This window comes from Thunnus albacares, chromosome 20, assembly GCF_914725855.1.
Source record: "Thunnus albacares chromosome 20, fThuAlb1.1, whole genome shotgun sequence".
Taxonomy (NCBI): domain Eukaryota; kingdom Metazoa; phylum Chordata; class Actinopteri; order Scombriformes; family Scombridae; genus Thunnus; species Thunnus albacares.
The window spans coordinates 12,667,570-12,694,193 of NC_058125.1; the positions used below are offsets into that span (position 1 = coordinate 12,667,570).

General features: G+C 40.9%; 3 protein-coding genes across 4 annotated transcripts; 1 reads left to right on the forward strand and 2 right to left on the reverse strand.

Moving 5' to 3' along the window:
* The first annotated feature begins 1,873 nt into the window (after positions 1-1,873).
* Positions 1,874-11,995, forward strand: eif3c (eukaryotic translation initiation factor 3, subunit C). Its single transcript, XM_044337486.1, has 23 exons — positions 1,874-2,030; positions 2,984-3,097; positions 3,184-3,249; positions 3,371-3,560; positions 3,736-3,861; positions 4,167-4,218; positions 4,761-4,885; positions 5,038-5,168; positions 5,428-5,578; positions 5,914-6,017; positions 6,367-6,508; positions 6,633-6,758; positions 6,964-7,057; positions 7,439-7,626; positions 7,844-8,068; positions 8,162-8,353; positions 8,783-8,954; positions 9,044-9,203; positions 10,352-10,417; positions 10,530-10,617; positions 10,784-10,949; positions 11,186-11,227; positions 11,555-11,995. The coding sequence occupies exons 2-23, from the start codon at positions 3,000-3,002 to the stop codon at positions 11,632-11,634; spliced, it is 2,784 nt and encodes a 927-aa protein (XP_044193421.1). The 5' UTR covers positions 1,874-2,030; positions 2,984-2,999; the 3' UTR covers positions 11,635-11,995.
* Positions 11,860-19,206, reverse strand: prodh2 (proline dehydrogenase 2). 2 transcript variants are annotated; one of them, XM_044337487.1, is made up of 11 exons: positions 19,002-19,206; positions 18,328-18,766; positions 17,907-18,097; positions 16,593-16,719; positions 15,997-16,068; positions 15,776-15,856; positions 15,527-15,670; positions 15,221-15,387; positions 14,737-14,847; positions 14,293-14,381; positions 11,860-13,787 (listed from the first exon to the last, which is right to left on the reverse strand). In XM_044337487.1, the coding sequence occupies exons 2-11, from the start codon at positions 18,559-18,561 to the stop codon at positions 13,606-13,608; spliced, it is 1,398 nt and encodes a 465-aa protein (XP_044193422.1). In that variant the 5' UTR covers positions 18,562-18,766; positions 19,002-19,206; the 3' UTR covers positions 11,860-13,605. The 2 variants fall into 2 exon arrangements, with proteins under 2 accessions (XP_044193422.1, XP_044193423.1); XM_044337488.1 differs by having other exon boundaries at positions 18,328-19,206.
* Positions 19,207-20,515: 1,309 nt separating this feature from the next.
* On the reverse strand, positions 20,516-25,233 carry tbx6 (T-box transcription factor 6). Its single transcript, XM_044337943.1, has 8 exons — positions 24,988-25,233; positions 24,273-24,471; positions 23,915-24,182; positions 23,674-23,817; positions 23,418-23,488; positions 23,266-23,324; positions 22,871-23,147; positions 20,516-21,994 (listed from the first exon to the last, which is right to left on the reverse strand). The coding sequence occupies exons 1-8, from the start codon at positions 25,055-25,057 to the stop codon at positions 20,737-20,739; spliced, it is 2,346 nt and encodes a 781-aa protein (XP_044193878.1). The 5' UTR covers positions 25,058-25,233; the 3' UTR covers positions 20,516-20,736.
* Between the last annotated feature and the right edge of the window lie 1,391 nt (positions 25,234-26,624).

The window sequence follows — 26,624 nt, forward strand, 5'->3', positions numbered from 1 at the left end:
ATAATGTAAACCATTTCATTTTAGGGTGAAGACCTGATTCAAAGTTAAGGGCATGGGGTTAGGTTAATGTTAGGGTTCGGCAAGAAGTGGTTGGGGTTAGTGTAAGTTTGCAGGAAATTAATTTAAGTCATTGTAGTGTATTTGAAGAGATGAAAACAAATGGTTGTTGCAATCTGGGTGAAGAACTGTCTTGTTCAAGAGGACATTTACAGATTGGCAGGTTAATCAAACCTCAGATGTTCTGCTCACACTAGAACTATTCATGATGCAAAGAACATTTTCAGTCCAAAGATGAATAACCTCAATACAAAAGAAAACCAAAGGATGCATTCAACCTATGGTATGTTCTGCCATCTGCTGCTATAAACCTGGTGGTTCATCAACCCAGTATCACACCAAATCATGTAATACACCCGCCAATCCACTAGAGGATACCACGAGTATACAGATCTACTATGTGAAAGAAATGTAAAAAAGTAATGAATCTAATTAGAGCTATTTCTGGATACAACTTGGGAGCAGATAAGCAGGCATTACTTGATATATATAAAGCATTAATGAGATTAGCAATCGATTATTGCTGTTTTGTAATGGGGCAGCAGTCAACTCTCACCTAAATAAATTTGATTGTATGCAAAACAAAGCTTTGACACTTTGTATTGGTGCAAAGAGGTCAACTCCAAGGAATGCTGAATTGGGAGAAACCTCTCTAGAGCTCAGAAGAGATAAATTTGCATTAACTTTTTAGATTTGTCTCAGAGGATGTGGGAATGGCATCCTAAACAAATGTTGGGAGTATAATAGATTTAAAGGAAAGGATTTTTTTTTTTTTTTTTAATTCCCCCACTCCCATAAGTAATGTTTCCCCATGGCTCTTTCCGAAGATTAACATTGATTTTAGTATTATGGAGCTAAAGACCGATCAGGTAGGAAACGAAATAGGATACTGTGCAAACCAGTATATAAGGAATAATTTTTATAATTTCTTACAGATATTTACTGATGGCTCAAAAGACCAGAAAGATCATGTGGGAACAGAAGTCTGCATCCCACAATTTCAGATTCATATAGCAAATAGAATTACAGACAAGTTATCAGTTTATACAGCTGAGATGATGGAATCAATCAGAGAAGATTTATTGTTTGAAATTTTGCAATGTCAATTTAGAATTCAGAGAATGAGGATAGTGGTATAATTTTGTTGGGTACCTGCACATATGCGATTAAAGGGTAATGAATTTGCGGATAGTACGGCAAAAACAGCATCAGATATGAGACATATAATGGACATTTGGAAAAGGAGAAGGTAAAGCACTAATTAAAAAGAAATTATTGGAACTTTGGTTGAAAAAGTGGGATGAGGACAGTAAGGACAGAACATACTATAGGACACAAAAAACAGTTTGAGCACAGAGTGTTAAAGGAAGAAATATAAGAGAGGAGGTAGTGCTATCCAGATTGATTAAATAAGACACTATTTCTATTTGGAAAAGTAAATTCACAAGCATGCACACGTTGTAATATAACTGAAAATGCTGAACACGTATTAATGCACTGTGTCAAATATAATGAAGAAAGAGTTAGGGTTAGGGAGAAAGGGTGAGAGAGGCCAAACTGGGATGGGGATTGGAAGGGATACTAGGAGAATTCTTAGTAAACACCGGATTGTTTAACAGAATATAGTAGTTTTTTCTTTTGTTTGTTTTGTTTTGTTTTTTGAGTAGGCTATTGTAAACTGATCTAGTTCTACATACTCCGGTAGGTGGCGGTATGCACCTATAATTTGGTATTGCAATCCGCCAATAAATGTAAAGAAGAAGGACAACACTGCTGAGTATACAGATCTACTGCGAAGTGGAACAATCCTATGTTTTGTTGATCTACACGTCACTTCCTTTCCTGACGCAAGTGCCCGGCAAGGCTGCTGCACGCCTTTATTCGTGGCCGCTGTTACAGCAAAACTGGATTTTAAAACGATTCAAAGTAGACAGACACACCACAGAATAACCTTCACAAGGACGTAACGTTAGGTGAGTCTGTTTCAATAATAATCGATTATTCAGCGACGTGTATTTACCGGTTAGACATGCGGGGAGGCCCGGCGCTCCCCCTCAAGCGACATGTTAGCATTAGCTTAGCATCAGCGCCACGTTAGTTAGCCAGTGAGTGTTAGCCTTGTATTATCAGATAAAACGTTAATTCGGCGATAGCTGGATAAGTAATAAGCTACGGCATGTACCCACGCTATCTAAATTTCTAGAAAATTAAAACTTGTAAGAGTTGTAATTGCAGCTACAGTTGGGTGTTTAGTTTTAATGGCTAACGTTACTTGCTATACATCTGTCAGCTAACTTCCACAGTGTCGTTACATCTGTCAAAGCTAACTTGCACAGCGTCGTTAAGTAGCGATTAGCACACACGGACGCTGGCATCTTACAAAGCTAAACGATGTTTATTGTTGTATAAAAGTTTTTAACGTGTGCGCTGCCATGGCAGAGTGAAGTAGCCCGTTTATTATTGACTGTTAGGTGCATAGTGACATTGAGGCTAACGCTGGCAAGCTAAATAAAAGCTTGCTAGACAAAATTCTAGAAGTCATGTTAATGCCTCCGTTATATCTCTTACATCAGCAACACACGGTGGTGCCATACAATCGTACTCCATTAACCATATGATAGATGGAAATTACACTGTGTGGCGCTTCTCAAATGCATTACACAGCACCAGTACCATGAATGGGAAAGTTAAAATCCACCTTAGAACTGGAGGTTTATTTTAATTGAGGCATGTCATTTTATCATTCGTTCATGAGCATCATCAAGTGATTCTGGTCGTTGAAAATGAAGTTTTCATTCATGTCCAATTAGTAATAGTAAGCAAAATAGTTTCCTATAGATTCAAATGTTCACAGAGCTCAGATGTGGACTGATGTTATGTCATCTCTTTCATACAATGCCTAACTCATGTCATTTTATCTTTGCAGATTGACAGCTACAGCAATGTCTCGTTTCTTCGCCACCGGGTCTGACAGCGAGTCAGAGGAGTCCTCATCCGCCGACGAGATCACCCCTAAAGCACCCGGGACAACTTTCAAGCAGTCAGTGCCATTTATGCTTACTACCATCATTATATCAGAAATTCTGCTGTTTGGAGTGATCTCACACGTCAATATTGTTTTCATAGGTCATTGCTGCTTAGTGATGATGAAGAGGACACCAAGAGAGTGGTGCGCAGCGCCAAAGACAAAAGGTTAGTGAGGCTGTTTGTTGAATGCCAACTTGTCAAGGTATCTTTTAAGCAACATGTCACTAACACTGCACAGATCGTCTTGTCAGTTTTTGTTTTGAATGCATTTATTCTTAAATCTTAGGTTTGAGGAGTTGACCAATCTCATCAAGACTATCCGCAATGCCATGAAGATTCGAGATATGGCCAAATGTCTGGAGGAGTTTGAGCAGTTATGTCGAGCGTTCCTCAAAAGCAAGAATATAGTGGATAAAGAAGGTGTTCCCTCTTTCTATATCCGTCTCCTGGCCGACCTGGAGGACTATCTGAACCAGGTCAAAAGTCTTTATGAACTGAATTTTAATATCATAATGTAGTGGGGGGGGGGTTGCAGCAAAAGAATATTGATCATCTTAATGAGTGCAGTCTGACACGCTAATTTCCCAGTCAACACTTTTCTTCTTTTTTTTTTTTTTAAAGCAACACAATTAACACATATTTTATTTTCAGCTTTGGGAGGACAAAGAGGGCAAGAAGAAAATGAACAAAAACAACGCAAAAGCTCTCAGTACACTGCGTCAGAAGATCCGCAAGTACAACAGGGATTACGAGACAGAAATCGCTGCTTACAAGGAGGTAAGCAAGGATATTTCCTCTCTGTGTCCCTGTGTTTCAAAAGTTGCCGGTTGAGAGATATGAATTACAATTCTGAATTGAAGTCAGTGTTGTGACCAAAAGTTAGCTCCTTCCATCTGCAGGATAAATCTTAACCCACAACCTCTCCAGTAGCGTTGGATAAGATTGGATTTTTACTGGGCAGCTTTTAGGTGTAATTGTTGACTTGTTAGTGCATCAGGGCATTGCTGCAAAAGAGGATCCTGAGAAAACAAAGATAAAATAAAATTTTCAATGTCTTCTCTCTCTCTTTGTCTCCGTCTTAGAACCCACAGGAGTCTGCAGATGAAGAGGAGGAGAAGGGGCCCGAGGATTCTGGTAAGCTTGCTGTTTATACATGTTTAATATTACATTACCACATTCTCAATAAAAGTGTACAAGAAAGTAAACAAACTGCAAAGTTCAAATGTTCATCCCAACACCAGTCGATGGAGGAAATACATTTATGTATAGAATAGGCTTAAAGCCATTAAGGATCTTGAAGTGCACTGAACCACATTATAATACATTAATCATACAAGTTTAAGCACAGCTTTGTGTATCAAGATTGTATTTGTTCACAAATGGGAGAAGTGTTCACATTACAAATCTTGAAAGCAGCTGCATTTATAAAGATGGTAACAGCATTTAGACTTATCATCTCAAAAAATCACATGAAGAATGTATTTATTTACATCCCTAAAAGAAAACTTAAATACTATATTCCAAATAGCAGCTGTTCATTCTGGACTAAACTCTGTCGCAAACAATTGAGTAAAAGTGTATTTTTATGCTCATGTTATGATCACAGGTGGGACATAATAATGATTGTGTTGAATAAATGCGCTCATCATCTCATCCCCATTTTTTTGTTCTGCAAGGCTCCTCATCTGATAGCGATGGTGAGGGCGGTGATGATGGAGTGTCAGCCAAGTCCTTCTTGAAGAAAAAGCCTGAGGCTTCCTCAGAGGCTAGCAAGTTCCTCAAGTCTGCCAAGGGATCCGGGGTAAGTGGCCAGCATGACTACAGCATTTTATTGACCAAATGATTGATTCATTGAGAAAATAACTAGCAAATGAATAGACAATGTAAATTGTTTAGCTGCAGGTCTATAAAAATACAGAGCTAATGTGCTGGAGTTCTGTCTCCCTCTGACAGGATGAGTCGTCTTCCAGTGATGATGATGAGGATGACGAAGACTGGGGCTCAGACACCGTAGACAGTGGCAGCGAGAGCTCTGATGAAGGAGAAGGAAAGAGCGCTTCTCTGGCCATGGTCTTCCTCAAGAAGTGAGTCTTCCTCTGCACATCTTTGGTTTTTGTTTACAACAGAGAATATTTCTGAATCCTGGGTTTTGACTGTTTGTCGGACAAAATAAGCACTTTGTTGGCATCACTTAGACTGTGGGGTTTTATGGAAATTCAATAATTGATCGACTAACTAGCAGCAAGTAAGTCAAGGACAGTCAAGCAATTACTTTCCCTAAACAGTACATTAAATAAATTGTAAATTGTACTATATCAACACACACTCTGTGTTTCTCTTCAGAACCCAGGCGCCCGAGAAGAGCAGTGAAAAGGTTGGGAAAAAGAAGAAGCCCAAGAAGAAAGAGCGGCTGGAGGAAGAGGCTGAGGAAGAGGGCGGTGAGGAGGTTGAGGGAGGCTGGGAGAAGGTGAAGGGAGGAGTCCCTCTGGTCAAGGTAAAGAAGTGATGATAATGAAAGCCTTTTTGATTTATTGCTGTCATGATTGTCTTTGCTGAAAAAATATAGAAACATAGATGGTGCCCTCATCCAAGAGTGTCATCATCACAACGCTGTTTCAGGCCCAGAAAAAAAGCTTCTTTTTTCTTAGGACATTGAAGTTAAATTTGTGTAATGAGCTATATAATTGTCAAATATATTTGTGCAAGTCATTAAAAGTAACACCAAACGATATTTATAAACAGGTTGGTTCAAAAGAAACAACCACATAATGTGAATCAACACATTATGTTTAATCTTGACATTGTTTTGTCATGTATTCAATCTCTCAGGAGAAGCCCAAGATGTTTGCAAAGGGCACAGAGATCAACACAGCAGTGGTGGTGAAGAAGCTGAATGAGATCCTGCAGGCAAGAGGCAAAAAGGGCACAGACAGGTAACACAGCATCGTTCAGCAAAGACTGCACATTCCACTCGAAACGAATCCGTGAAGCATGTGTCATGTTGCCATCTCATGTCCCACACACACCCTTTTGTACCTTCTCATGTCTGTAATTTTTTCTCAAGTGTTGTAAGTTGCAAAAGAACATATGTGGAAAAGGCTTTGTTCAAGCAAACTTATGATATGTAGTGCAGAAATATCTGATTTGTTACAAACTTCTCAAAGGATAACAATAATAAAGAAACTATAGTTCTTAAAATGGCATTTTTAAGAAGATATATTAGATATTCATGACATTATCTTAACTGTTTCTCCCGCCTCCTTTGTTTTACCTCTATGACAGAGCTGCCCAGATTGAACTGCTGCATGCTCTGTCGGCCATTGCTAATGAGAATAACCTGGGCCAAGGAATCCTGGTCAAGATTAGGTTCAACATCATCGCCTCCCTCTATGACTATAACCCCAACCTGGCAGCCTTCATGAAGGTAGGAGTTTTTCTAAATATTACAAAATCTGGGCTTATACCTGGGAAAGTCTGGGAAATTAATATACAGGATTCTGATCCTGGTGTTTTCAAATGGAGTCATTCAGACTTTGTGTCCCAATCAGGCGGACATGTGGAAGAAGTGCCTGGACTGTATCGACGAGCTGCTGGACATCCTCTTTGAAAACAACAACATCTTCATCGGGGAGAACATTGCAGAGGACAGTGAAAACCTTGCCATTTCAGATCAGGTATCCCATCCTATTTTCTTAACATAATGTCCTTTTTCTCACTCAAAACTGAATCCCTGTCAGTGTCTTAATGTCTGTATTTTTTATGTCTGTATTATTTTACTTCAATGCAAGTATCATTTGTATATTTTTAGTCTTCTAATCCCAGGAGTACATTTTCAATAACAAAAATATAAATTGCTTTGCTTCTTTGTGTGTTTGTCAGCCGTTCAGGGTGCGTGGTTGCATCTTAACGCTGGTGGAGAGGATGGATGAAGAGTTTACCAAGATCATGCAAAACACAGATCCCCACTCACAAGGTGAGTTATGCCCGAAAAGAGACTCAGGATCTAGGGTTGGGGTGGATTCCGGTTTGTCCAGTGTACAAGCTTAAGCCGGTTTGATTTTATGCAAATCGAGTGAACCGGCATTTGTCATTATGAGACATCAAGCATCTTGACACAGACTGGCCGGCTGCAGCTGAACGCTGAAGATGAGCTGGAGGAGGTAGGCAGATCTCATTGATCCGCCGCTGCACTCTCATTCATGGGCTCTCAGTGAAAGTGAATTATGAATGTCTGAATAATGGATAGAATAGCACCCCAAAAGTAGAAAAATAAATTGTTAATGCAAGAATCCCATAATTCTGTTGCTGTATTATTTCTAGTAGCTCATTGCTTTCCTCTCCACTCTCCTTTCAGAATACGTCGACAATCTGAAAGACGAGGGCCGAGTTTGTGGCATCATTGACAGGCTGCTGAACTACTTGGAGAACAAGGGCAGCACAGAGGAGATTTGTCGCGTCTACCTGCGCAGAATCATGCACACCTATTACAAGTTTGATTACAAGGCCCACCGGCGCAGCCTGGGTCTCCAGGGAGAATCCAAGGTAAGAAAAGCACAGAATTGTGAGCGAGAAAGACACTTTATTCAAGTAGCAAAAAGGAAAAAGTAGTTTCTTTAATTGATGGACATTGACAGAAATAACTTATTAAAATTCCTTGACTTGGTCGTTTTTTTTTTAATTTTATTTTTGAATTTGTTTATATGTGCATACAGTTTCATGTCATGAGCCGAGTGTGACGTGTCTCCCAATTTCCTTCTAGTCCGAGCAGGACCAGGAGGAGAGCGAGGGCGAGGACAGCGCTGTGATCATGGACCGTCTCTGCAAGTTCATTTACGCCAAGGATCGCACCGACCGTATCCGTACCTGCGCCATCCTCTGCCACATCTACCACCACGCTCTGCACTCACGCTGGTACCAGGCCCGCGACCTGATGCTGATGAGCCACCTGCAAGACAACATCCAGCACGCTGACCCGCCCGTGCAGGTAGGCAGGCAGACGCAAAGCCACCACAGTAAAATAATATAATATATTAACTTCTAATGATTAACGCAAAATTTAACCTTTTTTTCCTCCTAGATTCTGTACAACAGAACCATGGTCCAGCTGGGCATCTGTGCTTTCCGTCAGGGCATGATTAAAGATGCCCACAATGCCTTGCTGGACATCCAGTCCTCTGGCCGTGCCAAGGAGCTCCTAGGTCAGGGTTTGCTCATGAGGAACATGCAGGAGAGGAACGCTGAGCAGGAGAAGATTGAAAAGAGGAGACAAGTAAGTCCTAAAAAAGCAGTAAACTCATATCATCATCATCAAAATCAACAACAATCATGTTAGGTGTGTTTTTCATGTTGGTAACGAGCTGCGTTTCATCAAACATTCCAAATAACTCGAGTTTGATGTGACAGATGACCTCACCCAGAAAGAATTTAGTAGAGCTTCTCCATCACAGTACAATCAGTTGTATTGGTTAGAAAGGGCACTTTAGGCTCAAGTAAGTGCAAGATAGCTTTGCAAGAACTGTCCACCAAACCAACTGGTTATGAACTATCACAATGAAAATCTCAGTAGAGCTACCACATGTTGGGACCTGATGTGTTCTTAAGTAGTCTGATCTAAATATTGAGAACACTCCAGACTTCATGTCAGGTTTTACAGAAGTTGACAGCAGCTATTAAAACGTGGCTTTGACATCCGTCACAGGTGCCATTCCACATGCACATCAACCTGGAGCTGCTGGAGTGTGTGTACTTGGTGTCCGCAATGCTGCTGGAAATCCCCTACATGGCCGCCCATGAGTTCGATGCCCGCCGCAGGATGATCAGCAAGCAGTTCCATCACCAGCTCAGAGTGGGAGAGAGACAGCCACTGCTGGGTATGCAACATGTTACCTCACAATGCTTTACACTTCAATCCAAAGAAGAAACCAGAGGAGATAACTGTCGTTTTCTCGTTGTCCTCCAGGACCCCCAGAGAGCATGAGGGAGCATGTGGTGGCGGCCAGCAAGGCCATGAAGATGGGAGACTGGCGTACCTGCCACTCATTCATCATCAATGAGAAGATGAACAGTAAGGTTTGGGACCTGTTTCCTGAGACACAGCGAGTACGCGAGATGCTTGTCAGGTTAGTGTGTATCATTATCATTCATTGAGTAATTCAATTACAAATGTGCATGCTTGTCATTCTTATCGATTTTTACCTGATACTCGAAAACATAACTCCTCTGGCCACGGCTGCCATCGACACGTAGGCGTTATGTTCCATCCCATTCTCATGAATGAGATATCTCAGGAACGCCTGGAGGGAATCCAAATTTGGCACAAACGTCCACTTGGACTCAAAGATGAATTGATTAGAATTTGGTGGTCAAAGGTCCAGTTCACTGTGACCTCACAAAACACGTTTTTGGCCATAACTCAAGAATTCATACACTAATTATGACAAAGTTTCACACAAATGTCTAATAGGATAAAATGATGAATGAAAGTGATGACATTTAATATCCAAAAGGTCAGAGGTCAACTTCACTGTGACATCATAATGTTCTGCAAAAACACTTTTCTGGCCATTATTCAACGTCATAACGATTGTGACCGTATTTCACATTTGGTCGGATACTGAGTTAGTGACACTAATCTTGGATGCCCATCTTGAAACTGTGGTGATTGTGTAGCTCTTCTGTGCTGCTGGGTTGAAGATGTGTGTGAAGCATTCACGTTTTAGAATTTGTAGCATCTTCGCATTTTGCTTTCCCAAGATACTTGTATGAGTCTACCTCTTTCACTTCCTCTCCCTGGATGACAACCAGGACAGGGAGCCTCCTGTTCCTCTTGTAGTCCACCTAAAGCTCATTGGTTTTGCTGATAGTAAACTTCAGGTGATTATCGTTGCACTATGTGACGAAGCTCTCTTATCAGTCCTCTGTACTCCTATATAGTTTCTAAATGAAGACAGCATGTTTCTCACTGGAAGTTATTCACTGGAATCATGCATGTCAATATAGTGATAACCTCCATTTTGCCAAAACATACACTTAATGCCTTTTATTAAATTCCTCTCCAAGTCTTCACAACAAATAATGAGTCTGGACAGACATGGATGTAAACTGCAACTTGACTGGTTGGTGGAGGCATACAACCGCGAGGCAATATTTATAGTTATATCATAGCTTCTCGATTAATTTAGTCTGGCAATTAAATCTTTATAAACACTGCCTTACACAGTACTATATTTATGCACTGTCTGACTGAAATTGCTGTTGTCTTCTGTAGGAAGATCCAAGAGGAGTCACTGAGAACCTACCTGTTCACGTACAGCAGTGTGTACGACTCCATCAGGTAAGCACACGATGGAAGTTTTTAAAGGAGATTTTATGCATGCAATCTGTGATGACCTGTCATGTTGTCTCTGCCAACTGGTTTTAATTCAAATTCAATTTTTCTCCTCCAGCATGGAGACACTATCTGAGATGTTTGAGTTGGAGATACCCACAGTTCACAGCATCATCAGCAAAATGATCATCAACGAGGAGTTGATGGTAAGTTTCATGGCTTCTCTGCTACTCTGTCAGGACTAAATTGCAATTATAAGTAGATGAAACAGCAATAAATGTCCCTATGAAATTTTCACTTGTACACATTTAGTTTCTTTTTATGTATTTTTTTTTTTTTTAATTAAATGCACTTCTGTCCTCTTCCTAACAGGCATCACTCGACCAGCCCACACAGACAGTGGTGATGCACCGAACAGAGCCCACCTCCCTGCAGAACATGGCCCTGCAGCTGGCTGAGAAACTGGGCAGCTTGGTGGAGAATAACGAGCGTGTCTTTGACCTTAAGCAGGGCGTATATGGTGGCTACTTCAACAGAGGTGAGTTTAGACCTCATGCTTCTCCCTCACAGTATGCCTTATACTGTGTTTACCACGTGTGTTTGCATGTTGTTCACCTTGTCTGTCAATGACCGAAGGTCACATTAACGTACTTCTCTAAAGCTGTGAATGCCACACCTTGTATTCCTGGAACATCTCACATGCTTCTGTTGCTATTTCAGGCTGAGCTGTGCTTTCTTAGAAACAATGCTGACTGGTTGTCCCTTGCATTACAGATCAGAAAGGCGGTTACCAACAGAAGCAATCCTACCAGAGAGGTATGTAAAGCCACGCTGAGGTTGTTCTTCAGATGCAAAAAAAAAAAAACCTTTCTGACCACATGATGACCTTCTCAAGCCAACATGCCTCTGATCCTCTGCTGAGGCTGTTTTGTCATGTATTCATCGCTGTAGTGATGATGCTGACTGAGTTTATTTGCATTTAACTTACTTTTAATGTATTAAAATTGTTAGATTGAGGACAAGATATTTTTAAATTGTTACATTTGAAAGTTTCAAAAAGAATCCTCAGTAAAGTTATGTTTTTTATTATTTGATTAAATGTTGCCATGTTGATACTGATAAACAATCTTTGCACGTCCACAGATCAGAAAGGTGGTTACCAGCAGAAACAAGGGGGCTACCAGCGAGGCGGCTACAGAAATCAAAACCAAAGCAACTACTGAGCTTTGAGCGTGTGGATCCCAGTCCCCCCAATTTGAGCTAGTCTTCATTCCATAACGACAACCACCACCTGGTTTTCTTTGCTTGGCACTTGGCTGTGTGCTGGTCTACTTCATTTGACTCGAAATTGTTTTCAGCTGCAAGTCATCGCAGCACAAGCCTTCCTCACTGCAACTGCATAGTGTGACATTTCAGTGCTGCCATCTCTTTTGGATAAATGTGAAGAACTTTTAAAGTTATTGCTAGTAGAAGATGGTATAATAAAGGCATTGCGGTGTAACGGGCTTTTGGCAGTTCGGTCAGGTGACAAACACGTCAAGAATTGTTATCAATAATCTATCTAATAAACAATAATAAAAAGTGTGTTTTGAGCCTTCTTTTTGGACAATTGTGACGATAAAAAGACCCCACTCTTCTACTAACAACTAATACATCAGTGAAAAATAAACATTAGATCACAAAAGCCACCCAGCATAACTTTTATACATTCAGAAATCATTATGTCAAGTACAGACCTAGTAAATTCATGTAGAAACAGTAGGAGGGTCTCTTACTCATATGTCCCATCAGAATTAGTAATTAAGATCAAAAAACAGGGAAAGAACTGAGAAAACTCAGCAAGAAAGGTCAGGATCTGTCTTTACTTAAGTATTTATGAATGCCATTTAGTTCTTAGCTTTGCATTTTCACAACTAAACTCAGATTTGAAGTAATTCCCATGTATCTCATGACTTTTTACAGAGGTGAGAGTGATCAATCTGGTTCTGAATAATGTTTTATAGGACTTTACTCATATTTAAACTGTAGCATGTGGAGACCAAACATTCTCTGCCATTTACATTTAACATTACATACAGACTGGTTGATCTGAGGGGAGCGCAGGTAGAAAGGGAGAAATAAAATGTGCAGATGTCTTTAAAGAGAAATTATTCTCTGACACGTTGTGAGGTTATCAAGCAGAGTTTGTGCTTTAATAAAGTGACAAATTTTAGCCTCCAAAGAAAGGCTTTGACAAATACATTCTTCCTGAGAACTGAGTGATATTTCTGAGAATGTTAAAGGAAAAAAGACCAGTTTGCTGAATATCAGTAAACACACAAGAAGAGTTGAAAGATTAACAGGTCAGATATCAGTGTGTCTCAGGGAATGACTAACCGTCAACCATCAGACATGTCACTGTTTCACCACTACTGACTCTTTTTACTAATCAGTTGTTACTTCAGAGCAGCTTAACTAGCTCTGGCAAGTTTTTGCTTTTGACAACTGATTGGAATCTGTCAATTAAAACTGCATTTTAAAACAAAGACCCACTTTCAACCTCTCCAAAAACTGTCAAAACAGCTTTCACTGTTGTGTAGAGCTGCTGTGATACGGATAACTGACAAAATGTAGTCATCATGCCATCAGACTGAGACACTTCCTGCTACAGCAAAAAACATGAATATCAGGTTTTACTGTCATTTCCTCAGATATTAAGAACTTTAATCCAGTTTTTTTTTTAAAGTGCAGACAATCAGTCTGAGCAGCTTTGCAATATTAACAGTTTCCCTCTATTTTTAATTGTTTGCAGTAAGTGTTGTTTCAACCCAGCAGGCAAAAATGAAAATAAGTATTTTATTACAACAAAAGCATAAGATATTGACAGTTGTAATGTACAGCAGAAAAAATTAAAATGAAAGTAATTTAAATGCACATTTTTCTACAACTTTTCCAACAAACAGCATATCTTGTTGCAATTATTGCTCTCAGTTGTCATCAAACCACTTCATGCTTCAGTTCTTCATCAGTATACAGTAGGCTATAGCTTTTATGCAAGTGTACATGGATTTGATCTTTTCTTTGATGCAGTGTTCCCATGCGGCTTTCTGATTCTACTTAATATCCTGATTAGGATCCTTGTGTGTGTTCAGTTGTTCAGCGGGCGAGTTCATACTGATCTCTCTTCTCTGTTTCCCCTCTGTGCTGGTGGCCCATTAGCTGCCTCCTCTCAGCCTCAAACGGAGTCTTCTCTGGAGCTCTTGCCTCAGTAGATCCCTTTCCTTGCGGATTCCCTGCAACACAGTGCGATTCTCCTGAGCCCGTCGCACCAAGTAGGGGAGGGTGTCGTCCACTGAGCCGTATGGCACTGACTTGTACACGGCATAACCCTCCTTAGCTGGAGAAAGGTGGAGAGGTGACATGAGGAGGCAATTTAAAAGAGAAAAGATGGAGACAAAGACAGGTTATGAAAAGTGTTGAATATAATGCAGACATTTTGCAGTGATCCATCAGAAAACAGATTTATGTTTAAAAACCAGCCCACTCAGTCCAGCTTTCCACACACTCCTTACTGTTTTATAAGACACAGCAGTTAATTTATCACTTAAGGTTTTTTTGTTGCTGCCCATGTGTGGAGAGAATTTCCCACCCATACACACCTAATACTAGAATTAGCTTTGAGCAAATTAAACAGGGGAAATGTAAGACTTTGCAATTCAATGCAGCTCCACTTCATGATTTTGGGTGGTTCATTTTCCACAACAGGCATGTTGCAACACATGTCAGGCTGTCCTGGAATAAGACACTGAACTTCTTATTGATCATGTGTTGTAGGTTGTTCTGGATAAAGGCTTCAACTAAACACTGAGAATGTAAAAAATGAAAGTTGAAGCACAGCTCACCCAGAGTGAGGGAGACATGGTCACACATGCCCAGCAGCTGGCCAAAACACACTGAACCTCCATCTTTGTCTATCCCCAGTTCTTCTATCCTGAAGATACATATTAGTGATACATAGTGATACATATTAAATACATCATCAAGTGACAATGAAATGATGGTATGGTCATTAATAGATAGATAGATAAACACAAATTTCACTTTGACAACAAAACAAAAGAAAAAACTATGAATTACTGGAGACTTGCTACCAGTGACTACAGCCAATGTTTGCCTGTTTATTTATTGATGTTATTTTGGCATTCAGTTGCTTGAAGCTGAATAGTTACAACCTACATGACTCATCAGGTCCTTCTCTTTCACTTAGGCTATAATAGTTTTAGCAGCAATTTTAATGTTTTTTTAAATTAATTTTCATTTTAATTTTCACATTCTCACGGTCTAACCGTTTGGCGGCTCGTCTCACTGACTCCTCGTTGTGTGTGGCGACTATGATCCTGTAGCGCTCAGGATTCTGGGTGATGACGTCCAGCATCACATCCAGCGAGCCGTTATAACTGCACAAACACAAGTGAACAGAGTAAATGGGTTTCACTGTCAGAAATGATCTGTGTGTTTTCCAGAGGGTCGAGTTTACTATTTGCTACCAGCCTTGATTTGATTTTAAAGATCCCATCCAGTCATGCATTAAGACATTTAATATTACTCTACTTTGAATTATAAATTGTGTCGAATATGTTTTGTCTACAAAAAAGTTCATTTAACTCATTAAAATTTCTTAAAAGCGCATCAACTTTATTACTTTATTTATTTTGAGTGGAGGGGGATTTTAAACTGGATAAAAAAGACTTTAATATAAGAGGACTGGTAAAATTGTCCCAATTGGTTTCTAGTTTTATTTGATAGTTATGATCCCTGCCACTTATCCACCTGTCATTAGTATCCTCCCAGCACTTATGGATGGGGTCCAGGCGACTCTCTTTCTCTGCCAGCTTCCTCTCTTTGTCCATGTAGGCTCCTCGCACCAACTTGACTCCAAAACAGAAACCTTCATTCTTAGACAGATGCAGAGCTTCTAACAGGAGAGACCTGGACTCCTGACACACAGAGACAGAAAGGGAAGTATTTGATCATTCCTCTTTATCTTTTTTAGAAAATATTTACTTAATAATACTAATTACAGTATTCTGCTCTGATATTTAAAAAAAAAATGAGTAGAGAAATAAAGACAGCTGCCTTCAGGTAACACTGGTATGTGTTCCAGATCCAGGCACCATCTTTGTTAAACTTCTTCATCATCGCCATGGTTACAAGGGAGAGGGCGGGGTTCATGTAGGTGTACTCTGCATCAACCAGGACTCGAACTTTGTTGACACTGGCCTAAGAAACACCAAATAAATAGCTAGTGACAATAATTCAAGTAATCCAAAACTGAGAACTGAAATACTAATATCACAGTGAAGCTGTTCTCCTTCACGCCTGTACCTCTGCTATCCTGTTGAGTCTCTGCAGGCCACACAGGAAGTGTGCAGCTTCACCTTCACTTAAACCAGGGAAGTTTATCGGCTGAAAGAGGAAGTTTCAGGCAAAGGTCAGAGGTCATATCACATCAGAATCACCCTCACCCACATTGTAAATTAATAAATGGGCAACAAGCAAGGAACTCATTTGAAAAACTGTGTTATTGAGGTGGACTGTGGACGTACCTCTCCATCCATAGCTCTGACAAGGAGATTCACGTCATATGGTTGTTTTGCAATGAGGGTGGTGAGTTTCACCTTGATACAGAACGGACAGATTCATCAATGAGAGCAAATACACAATATCTGCACTAAGTTAAAAGACACAATAGCCGTGAGGGGAAAAACTATGTACACCACACAATACATAGAGCACTCAAAAACAACCTGCAACAGCATGTGTGACATCACATGCTCAAGATGTGTATCCTTATCTTTTTTCTCATGTATTTGAACCACATTCAGACACTGTTTGGTTCAGCTGCAGTACACCATGTGTCAGGTTCTCACATGGCCCCAGAAACCTGGAACTTACACAACTTGTTTTCCTTACAACCAAAATGCTCTAAAATATCATAAAATATCCTGGTAAATGTCATTAATGTCACAAAAAATCTAAATTGAAAGCCCAGATGAGCAAGAATTTACATTTCAAAGTTAATTAATTAATTTAAAATGTCTTTCTTGACATTTCTTGTATAATTACATCTTATTTACAGTAAATATATGAGTTGTTTCCTATAAACATTATGAGTGATGACTCTGAGATAGAAAGCACTTACACACAGCTCTGGGCTGAGCAGGGCTGTGATCTTCAGCTGCATCATGGGGTCTTTGCTCCAGGCGTTGCTGTGGGACATTCGCACACATTCCAACATGGCCTCCATGTTGTCATCATATCTCTTCTCTCTGGAGGTGACAAACGGCAACACAAGGCTGTAACACACTTTTGGATCAAATCTGAAGTTTGCGTATTTCCAGTGAAGCTGAAGTACTTTAATGTTTGGCTAGATGTTCTTACACACTGTGGGTGAATCCCAAACACATCACAAACATTTGGTAGAAAATCAAACTTTTTTGCTGCAATGTGCAGAACATCCTGGCTGCACATAGTTTCAGCTAAGCTATTGCTGAAACAGCATGCAGAATGTCTTTCTGCTAGTGGTGATTCCTGATTTCATATCCCTGCCCTCTTACAGGACTGCTGGCAGCTGCCACAGCTACAACACAAGCAGACACGTGTATGTTTCATCCTGTCATTATTTCACAACCACACATCAAAGTTTGGTAAATGCAATTAATCCCAGGAGGGTGAAACCACATTACTGTCATAGTTACTACTTCTTGTTCTCTGAGAGTAAAATTGACAGCATCAAGTTAGGATGTGCGAATATATTTTTAATTTTTTTTGTTGTTGTTTGTTTCTTGTCATGTTTTCTGTTTTATTCATTCATATAGTGAAGTTTCTCACTTGTTTTGTGAAATCATTGTGCATCCACCTGTTACTTTGTGTGAATATTTTTACATGTTTTTGTTTTGTTGATTTATTCTCTGAAATGTCGTGTTTTGCAGTTCAGAGCCCAACAGTAAAACCTTTTATTTCTAACATCATAATACAGAGAAAGTATTATGAGTCTACACACACTATGTTAGACTTTAAAGACAATACTCTATTTTCAATATTCATTTGTTTCTAATGTGGTTTTTAGTTTAATTATCTCATCAAAATCCATAAAATCACATCTACTTCTTCTCCCACATTAAAAATTCCAGAATCTCTGAATATGCAAATATATTTAATTTCAAAAGTTAAACTACGGGAGTCCATTCTCAGTGTTTGTGCACTGGAGGCTTCAAATTTCACACTTGTGTAAGTTGAATATTGGATAAGGATTGGCTCCAAACTATTTGTGATGTCACAAATTATGCTCGAAAGTACGCAAGAGCACAGAGAAACTTTCTCTCCTCAGCAGATGATTGTGAAAACAGCTTTCTAGTGTCAAAATCTGCACAGTGACTACTCAAACACCCAACTGAAGCAACAATAAGCAAAACACATTTTTTGAGTGGAGGGGGGCTTTAAAAATGAGCCATACCCGATGCTTTCTCCCAGATCCTCCTCGATAGGTACCGCCAGCATGGGCCTCAGTCCCAGCAAGCTCATCTTCTCCATGGACTGAGAGATCTCACTCTCATTCTCTCCGGCCACAAACTGGGCATACACCGTGGGTCGCAGCAGCAAGGAGAACCCCCTCCTGCCCAGTAGAGTGCGCGCTACTGACATCAGCTGAAAGAAGAGGAAGGAAAGGGGGCTGGAGCTTCATGAGGTGAGGTATGTGACTTGGTCTTCACACCTACAGTCCTGTCTAATTTTATACATTATTTAAATCGGACAGATGTAAAAAGTGTGCAAGATTACAGCCATGCATCGCTAAGGCTTTTTTCCATTCACTCTTCAATCTTATTCACTTCATCTTCCTCCAGACAGTGACCATGAGTTACATATTCAAGTCTCACCTTCCCACAGTGATTAACCAGCACAGGGAAGGAGCAGAAGCGGAAGATGCTCAGAGCACGGAGCAGTTCGCCCCAACTCTTCACCCTGAAAGCGCTGGGATCCTCAAAGGCCAGAGTCGCTGAGAGAAGGTCTGGTGCCTTGGCAGCCACCGTCCTGGAGGACGCTGCACCCAGCAGCCTCAGCGACAAGAGGTGAGGAAGTGAGGGACGCAAACGACAGCACAGCATCATCATCCCTGGAGAAGAGTGTGTTTGAGTGCTTGTATGTTATTGACTCTGCATGCAGGAGGAGTTTGAATTGTGCAAAATGTCTGTGTTAATCTTCCTTTGTTGTTGTTGTTGTTTTTTTTAAGTGTGCGCTGACTGCTGAGGTAGCTATATCTGACATGTGTGTTAAATAGAAATGCAACGATCCATTATCATAGCCTCTAGTCAGAATCTGTAGGAAAAGGAGAAATAATATGCATGCAATTACCTGCTTCCCGTGAAAGTGACAAGAATGAAGAGTGACAACGACAGTGTCACTTAAAGGAAAAACTTCTTTTTGAAAGATAAGCAACACAAACATATTACGAAACACCGTTAAGGAGATTAATAAGTAAAAGTTAGGAGTCAGGACAATGTAAATCAAATTCTAGTCATTTCTGTCGTTGAAATAAGTAGTAACACCTTACCTTACGTCCTGAGAATGGCACTCATATGACCTATATGATGAAAAGGTGAGCAGGTGTAATTTCAGGGTTTGTGTGTGGGTCAGTAGAATTCATCATCTTTTGGCTTACTCACTGGTTAATAAGTGACTACTCTGAGATTTGAGTAAACATCAAGTTGACCCTTAGCATCAACCCACAAGTGTTCCCTTGCTTGGACATCAACCAAATGGACATTAAAAGCTTCCTATACCATGTGTAAAATCATTTGTTATGTTGGATCTGCTTTTTGCCACCACATTTAAATAAATCTGGCTGTAAATGGGAATTCTAGCCAGCGCCTAAAGATTCAGATATTACACCCATCTAAATCATTCAAATACAATTATCAGTCTTCATCTCACTGTGTTTAAAATCACAGTTACAATTATGCTTTATTATAATTATATTTATTATAATTAATTTTGAAGCGGAGCTAAAGCTAAATTGTAATCCAAGGTTTTATTAATGCTTATACAACATCGCATAACCTAAAGCAAAGTACTTGTTTAATACAAAAATCCCTCCGTGACCCAGAAAGATAAGTAGACACACAATAAATGCTCTGGAGAGGTTGGTTATATTTTGAGAGGGGTTTAGTTCAAATGTCTTACACCAAAAAGACCAAACAGTGCAGGAAAGGAAATGATTAACTGCTGCCTGCCACCATCATTGTCATCTCTGACCTGATAGACTGAAAGTCCTCTAACACACACAGGCCACTCAAACCTTTGCTATGCAGGCACTGCTAACCAACCAGGCCTGGAAATACTCATTTTTGTTCACAAATTGATCCTTGAAACTGACAGAGGCTGAACTGCTTCTCATTTCGGGGGGCTTAGGATCCTCAAGTGGTCATGCAGACATGAAGGTCCAAAGCGATCAAAACAATCCTTTTAAAAAAAGCTTTTACTTCATCTGGTCTGCTGTCAAAAACAGCATTAGGTAAAAGGGATAAATGACATGAAAGTATTTTCTTTCATCAAGGAGATGAGATGAGAAGAGAACGGTGATAACAAAAATCACAAGAGAGAAACAGAGGAAGATGCAGCTCTCTGTCATAGTTTGACTGTTTTTAGTCCAGATGTTTAAAGGAATAGTTCTGCATTTTAGGAGATTCACTTTCTTGCAGAGAGTTAGATGATGAGAAGATTAATACTACTCTCAGATGTGTAGTAAAGTCACATCTCATTTGTTTAATCCATACAAACACAGAAGTTGTGATATCTGTGTGTGGGTGTGTGTGTGTGTGTGTGTGTATGTGTGTGTGGGGGAGGGGGGGGGGGGGGGGGGGGGGGGGGTTACAGAGTTTAATGGGTGCCAGAATTTGGAGCAATATCAGCCAAGAAATAGTCCATACATAGCACATACCTCTCATAAAACTGCAAAAACAGAGGGTCACATTGTTAAACACTCACTTAACAAATGTTAATATTTCAGTTGAAAAGAATTGAATCACAGAAGCTGAAAGATGAGACTTTTTTTTTAATTTTTCACACTGGAATGGATATTTTAAAAGAAAATCTTCCACAACTATTTACAAATACAGATCAATTTCATCAGTCTGTTTCTCTGCTGTATTCCTGGGAAGACGCATACACACACATACACACACACACACTCTGACAGAACAGTGGGCTACTTGATCTAATGCTACTCATTGCTAATACCCCTAAAAGCGCTATCCAAAAAATTTCATCAACATCAACATTGCTTTATTTTAAAACATAGCTCTTGCGCTCATGTCCAGGTAGGCCCCCTGAGGGTGAGCATGGCCATGCTGGTGTTGCCTGTACAGATGCCTGAGTGGGATGGAGAGGGATGAGTGAGGGTCCTGACAAAGCCGGAGAGGGTAGGATGAAAAGGCAGGGTAGAGAGTTGGGGGAGCAGCGGAGGAGGGAAGACAGGAGGGAAGGGACGGATCGAGCTGAGGGAGAAGGGACGGGTGGTGCAGCATCATCTCTGGCCGATAGGGGGCAGGGGGGTTGAACTGAGGGATGGTGCCTATTTCAACAGAAGGATACGAGGAGGTGGAGGAGGTGGAGGAGGCAGCAGGGGCATTAGGCAGGTTTTGAGGGTGGGTTGCTGGTGGCAACGAGGGAGCAGAGGACTGCTGGAAAGAAGAGGAGACAGCCAAGCAAGAGGAGGGTTGGAAAGGAGGGTGAGGAAGGGAGGATGAAGGATGAGTGAAGGAGGAGGGGGGAGGGAAGGCAGCAGCAAGGGCGGGAGCTTGGGCTTGGTGGCTCAGATTTGGGAGGTGTAGGGTGGGGTGGGCAGAGCTGGGAGACACATTTGGAAATGACAGATTCTGCATGTGCGGTGGGACAGAGTGGAAGGGGAAAGATGTAGAAGCACCGTGAGTGGGCAGAGAACAGGGCAGTGTGGGAGCCGGTGGTTGGTTTTGGTTGGGGAGAGGTTGAGCATGAACTGGAGCGGGATCAGGATTTGCAGGCAGGATGTTTGGATAAATAAATGCTGCCGAACTTTGATCATTGGGTGAATTATTTCCACTAGTGATAGGTTCGCCTTGGGAGAGCAGAGAATGAGCTGACATTTGATCCTGCAGCCCTGACTGACATGAGGAAGAGGGGGGAGGAAAAGAGGTGTCAGTGGGTGTGTGGGGACTGATCATCTCTGGGTTGGGGGGAGGGATGGTGTGATAGGTGTTGGAGGAGGGGGAGGAGGAGGAAAGGAGTGGCTGCGGCGAGGAGGAGTTGGAAGGGGGCGGGGTGGGGAAGGTGAAGGAGGTCTGCTGCAGCGAGGGAGAGGAGGAGGCGGAGGAGAGCGTGGGAGAGGAGGAGAGGGTGGAGGGATAGTCAATGGGAGGGATGGAGGGCTGAGGATCGGATGTATTCGAGGAGTCAGGGAGGGAGGAGAAGGAGGCTGACTGAGGAAGAGATGCTGAGGGGAAGGAGGAGGAGTTGGCCGGAGCAGCAGGGAAGCTGGAGGTGTAAGCAGGGTCACCCATAGTGTCTGATCTGTGAAGGAGAAGAGAAATAATAAATAATTAAACTTAAATGACTAGTTGATGGATTCATTTGTTGAATGAAAAACAACTTTCATAAAAAATGAATCATTCCTATACTAATCTATACTGACATTTTATGGATTAAATGATTCATCATAAAAATAATTGACAGATTCATTGATAAGGACAATAATCTTTAGTTACAGCTCTCGTATAATCCACAACATGCTGGGAATATATAATAATTTCTGTTTTCAATGGAATACAACTATTTTAGCTGACAGTAGCTTGAGATTTTGGGAAATACGCTTCTCAGCTTTCTTGCAATTAGCTTAGCTTAGCATAAAGACTGGAAACAGTCTAAACAGTCTGGCTATGTCTAAAGGTATCAAAATGCATCCACCAGCACCTCTTAAACTCACATTATATCTTGTTTGTTTAACCTGTGCAAAGACTGCTTTGTAAAAATGACAAGTTGTGGTTTTACAGGGCGTTACAAGCTAGAACTTTTTATTGGCCAAGCCCTGCTAGCTTAGCTTACCTTCTCCTGGCTATAGCTACATATTTAGCGCACAGACATGAGAGTGGTACTGATCTATTCATCTAACTCTTGGCAAGAAAGAAAGTGCCTTTCCCAAAATGTCAAACTCTCCCTTTAATATTAGGTATGAGTGTAATATGTGCAGTTTTTATATGCTAATATGCAAGTAATACGCATTGTTAAGGTGTTAAATTGACATAAATAATAAAATTGCATGACATAAAATATGTGAGTCACAGTATTTACACTGGTCATGTATGTATGTATCTCTCTGTATATCTACCAAAAAGTAATTTGCAAATGAATTTAGGCTGACAAGACGAAATTCTTTTTCTGCACACCTACCTTTCAATGATACTGTTTGTGACCTCACTTCCTGGTGTGTCCTGCATCCCACTGGTCATGGAGATGCTGACAGGCATCTGGGATGAATGCATGAATGCCTGGCCAAGGACCAGAGGCTGCTCTGGAACAAGCGTGTCCTGGTAGGGGGCGTCCTCTGGTCTATACCCACAGGAGGGGTCGGGCAGTGGCGGCAGAGAGGCCAGGGCGAGGGCCTGGAGGTCTGTGCTGGCCGCGGGCTGCGGCAAAAGCTGAGTGGAGTCACATGGATCACAGTTCACTGAAGGAGACGGATAAAGAAGTGGAGATGTTTTAGGAGAAGAAGAAGTAACAGTAACGTCAAATATATTGATCAGTCGACTGATTTAAAGTGACATCAGTCTGGTAAACCCACTTACCTATATCCAAAGTTTCTGTCAGGGCAGAGATTTTGCGCTTCTGTCTTGCATCTCTTTGTCTGCAGAGAGAAAAATATGTTAGAAACCTTCCCATGATGTATGCACTGATGTGAAATGTGCGTGTTTCTGTGCTCGTATTTATTGTGAATTACTTTTTGCTATTCATGCCATCCTCTCTGAAGCCTTTAGCAAACGGGTTAGAGTTGATCTTCAGCTCTGTGATCTGAAAACAAAGGACAAAAATTTTCAAGTTGGAATCTACTATTTTTCTTCTTCTGTCTTCTCTTATATTTTATCTCTTGCATACAATGTAGAAATGTAGTCTAATCTTGAACTGCACACATTGCAAGTCATTCCATACTGAAAGATTAGTCTATTTCTTAATTTATAAATGTAATATTGTGGTACCTTGTTGTTCTGGTAGGCAGTGACAGTGATAAACTGGGTCTCAGGGAAAACGAAGGAGTGCTGCCCTCCGCCCCACCTAAGCACGTCTCTGGCTTCAATCACATGAACTCTGGGCTGGTAGCGATGCAACGAGTGGAGGATGATCTGCAAATAACAGACATAAAAAGAGGTTGATGCTGAAGTCTACCAGTGGAGGTGATGTACTGTCTCTACGATTGGTCAATCAGTCTGCAGTACTTACATGTCCCTGTGAGTCCAGTGTGTTGTTGGTGAGCTTGGCGTAGTGAAAGGAAATGGTGCGGCTTTGCCAGTGAGCACCAGTGGCAGGGGAATCTGGGTGTATGAACACCCGGTCTGGTAGCCTGGCCTCGGCCCCGCCAACAGCCTGCCAACCACCGCCTTGGAAACGATAGCGTGAGTTGTCCACGGGGATGATGTCCAAGAGAAGGATGTAACGAAGAGTTGGATTCAGGCCCGACAGCTTCAACCTCAACCCAGGAAACATCCGCCTAAGAGGAGGTGAACTGAGAGGTGAGTATGCGAGGATCAAAAGGTCAAAGGTCAGCAGCCATACATATCTATTCACTCTATTCCCTCACCTGCCCTTCTTTGTGATGATCATCTCTGTGCCCACTGAGCTGAACTGTTTCCATAAAGACGCGTTCTCCAGCTCCATCTTCACCTCATCTTTTTGGGTTTTGGCGGCGGGCTCGTTGGGGACAGGGGGAGGGGCCAGAAGCCTCTGGGCCACATCACAGGTGGGAGGGAACAGCGGCATGTGGGCGGGAGGCTCCCGGTCTGTGGGAGCAGAGAAATCCAAAGTAAAACTTAGCATGAATAGCAGATATACAGCAAAAAGTCAGTTCTACAAACAAATGAACCAATCAATGTTCAATCAGTTAAGATAATTTGGCTGCGCAAAATGAAATTTTAGTATACTTGTGTAAAATTTCAGTGCCTTTTATTTGTTAAATGAATCATACAACCTAAATGAATGACATTTCTGAAGGTGTAAAGTTTTCCAGCCACAACTCTCTAACTCCAAAAGTTTTCTCAGAGCATCGCTAATCTGAGAGCTGCTTATAAATAACCCTTCATGCCCCCTGACTTTGCAAAATGATAGTTTTTAGCTTCTATTACAGATGCACTGAGAGAGAGCTTGAGGAGCAAGAATGAACTAGAGTCCATTTGAAAAGTCCAACATTAATTAAAATCTCGGAAGACTTTTAAAAGCAACAATGTTTAAAAGCATTAAATCCCATGTTTTCTTTCACCGACATACACTCACACACATGCATGCACACACTCTCTTACCTCTGTAGAAGCAGTCTCCGATCCTCTGAGGTCCCAGAGCCAAACTGGGGAACATCTCCACGCTAAGCATCCTGCTTATCTGTGTATGTCTCTGTACTCGTCCACTTTACCTGCTGCAACACAGTAACATGTCACTCCTTAACTCTTTTTGTCTCTTTCTCTCTGAATATTACTCTCCTGTTGCACTGCAGACTTCTTGCCTCTATATCTCTGCTCCTATCCTTCTGCTGTCCTTAGCTCCAAATGCCCACAGTGGTGATTTGCTCTGTTAAATAGGTGTGTTGAGGGTTCGCACATTAAGGCCAAATGGCCCCATTTTCTCACAGCTCTTCATTTGCCTCCCTGTCTCTCCACACTATCCCCTCTCTGCCCTGCACGGCCTTCTCAACAAACACAAACAATCATATCAAGAGGTGACAGAAGAAAATCTGGGTTTGTTTCAGTGTCTGGAAGGAACATAGATGTGATTTGTGCTATTTGTGTCAGCAGAAGTGGAATAAATACCTTTACTTATTTGTACTTAAGCATTTTAATTTTATGCTGCTTTATACTTCTACTTCACTACATTTCAGAGGCAAATATTGCACTTTTTACTTCCACACAGTAAGATTTTAAATATAAAACATATGATCAGCTTATAAAATATGACACCTTGCTTTCTAGGAGTTAAACTAACCAACAACCCACCATAAAAGTGGTTGAAATCTGCTGCACCTCAACCCGCAACAACATCAAAACATTGCTTACACATTAATGCATCAAAAATTGATACTTAAAGTTCACTAATATTTCTGTACTTGTACTTAATTAATAATTTAAATACAGGACACAGTTCAAATTGAGTATTTTTATTGTGTGCCATTGCTACTTTTGCTTGAGTAAAGGAAAAGCAAAGTAAAACTGGTATGCATGCTATTCCGCTTTGAATTCTCTTACATAATCATACACATAAATCTAGTAGTTTATTGGCAGGTCCCCTGTGGCTGTTTGACGACTTGATGACATGTTTCTTCCTCTCAGCAGTCTGCCTGTTAGGCTTTCTCAGCAGGGAGTCAGGCCTTGAATGAAGGTGGAAGAGGAAGACAGTTTGGCTGATGGCTGCAATTTGGCCAATATAACAAACACGAGTATCTAGAAGTTTATATCAGAGGTTTGAAATAAGACATAATCTCAGTATTACAGTTAAATGTGGGCAATATTTTCTGGAATATTTAGGAGCAGAACTGTTAAATGAATCAATTCATCAAAGATTTCTTCTGTCGTCTGAGAGAGAGAGTTTGGTGAGCAGACGGATATTTATAGTTTAAGCACAATAAAACACAGAATTCAGACCACACAGACAAACGTCTGTTGGTTGTACCAGACAGTCAGTTGGATACTATGAGCAGTGGACATTCAGATCCTTCACTTCAGTAAAAGTAGCAACAACATAATGTGAGAATACTCCATTACAAGCAGAAGACCTGCACTCAAAATGTCACTTAAACAAAAGTACATTGTTTGTTTTATTAACAAAATGTACCTTAAGTATCAAAAGTAAAAGTATTCATTATGCAGCAGAAGCACTCATGTTAGTGTTATGTCATTATTTATTATATCAGTGGATTATTGATGAATTGTAGCTGGAGGGAGCTCAT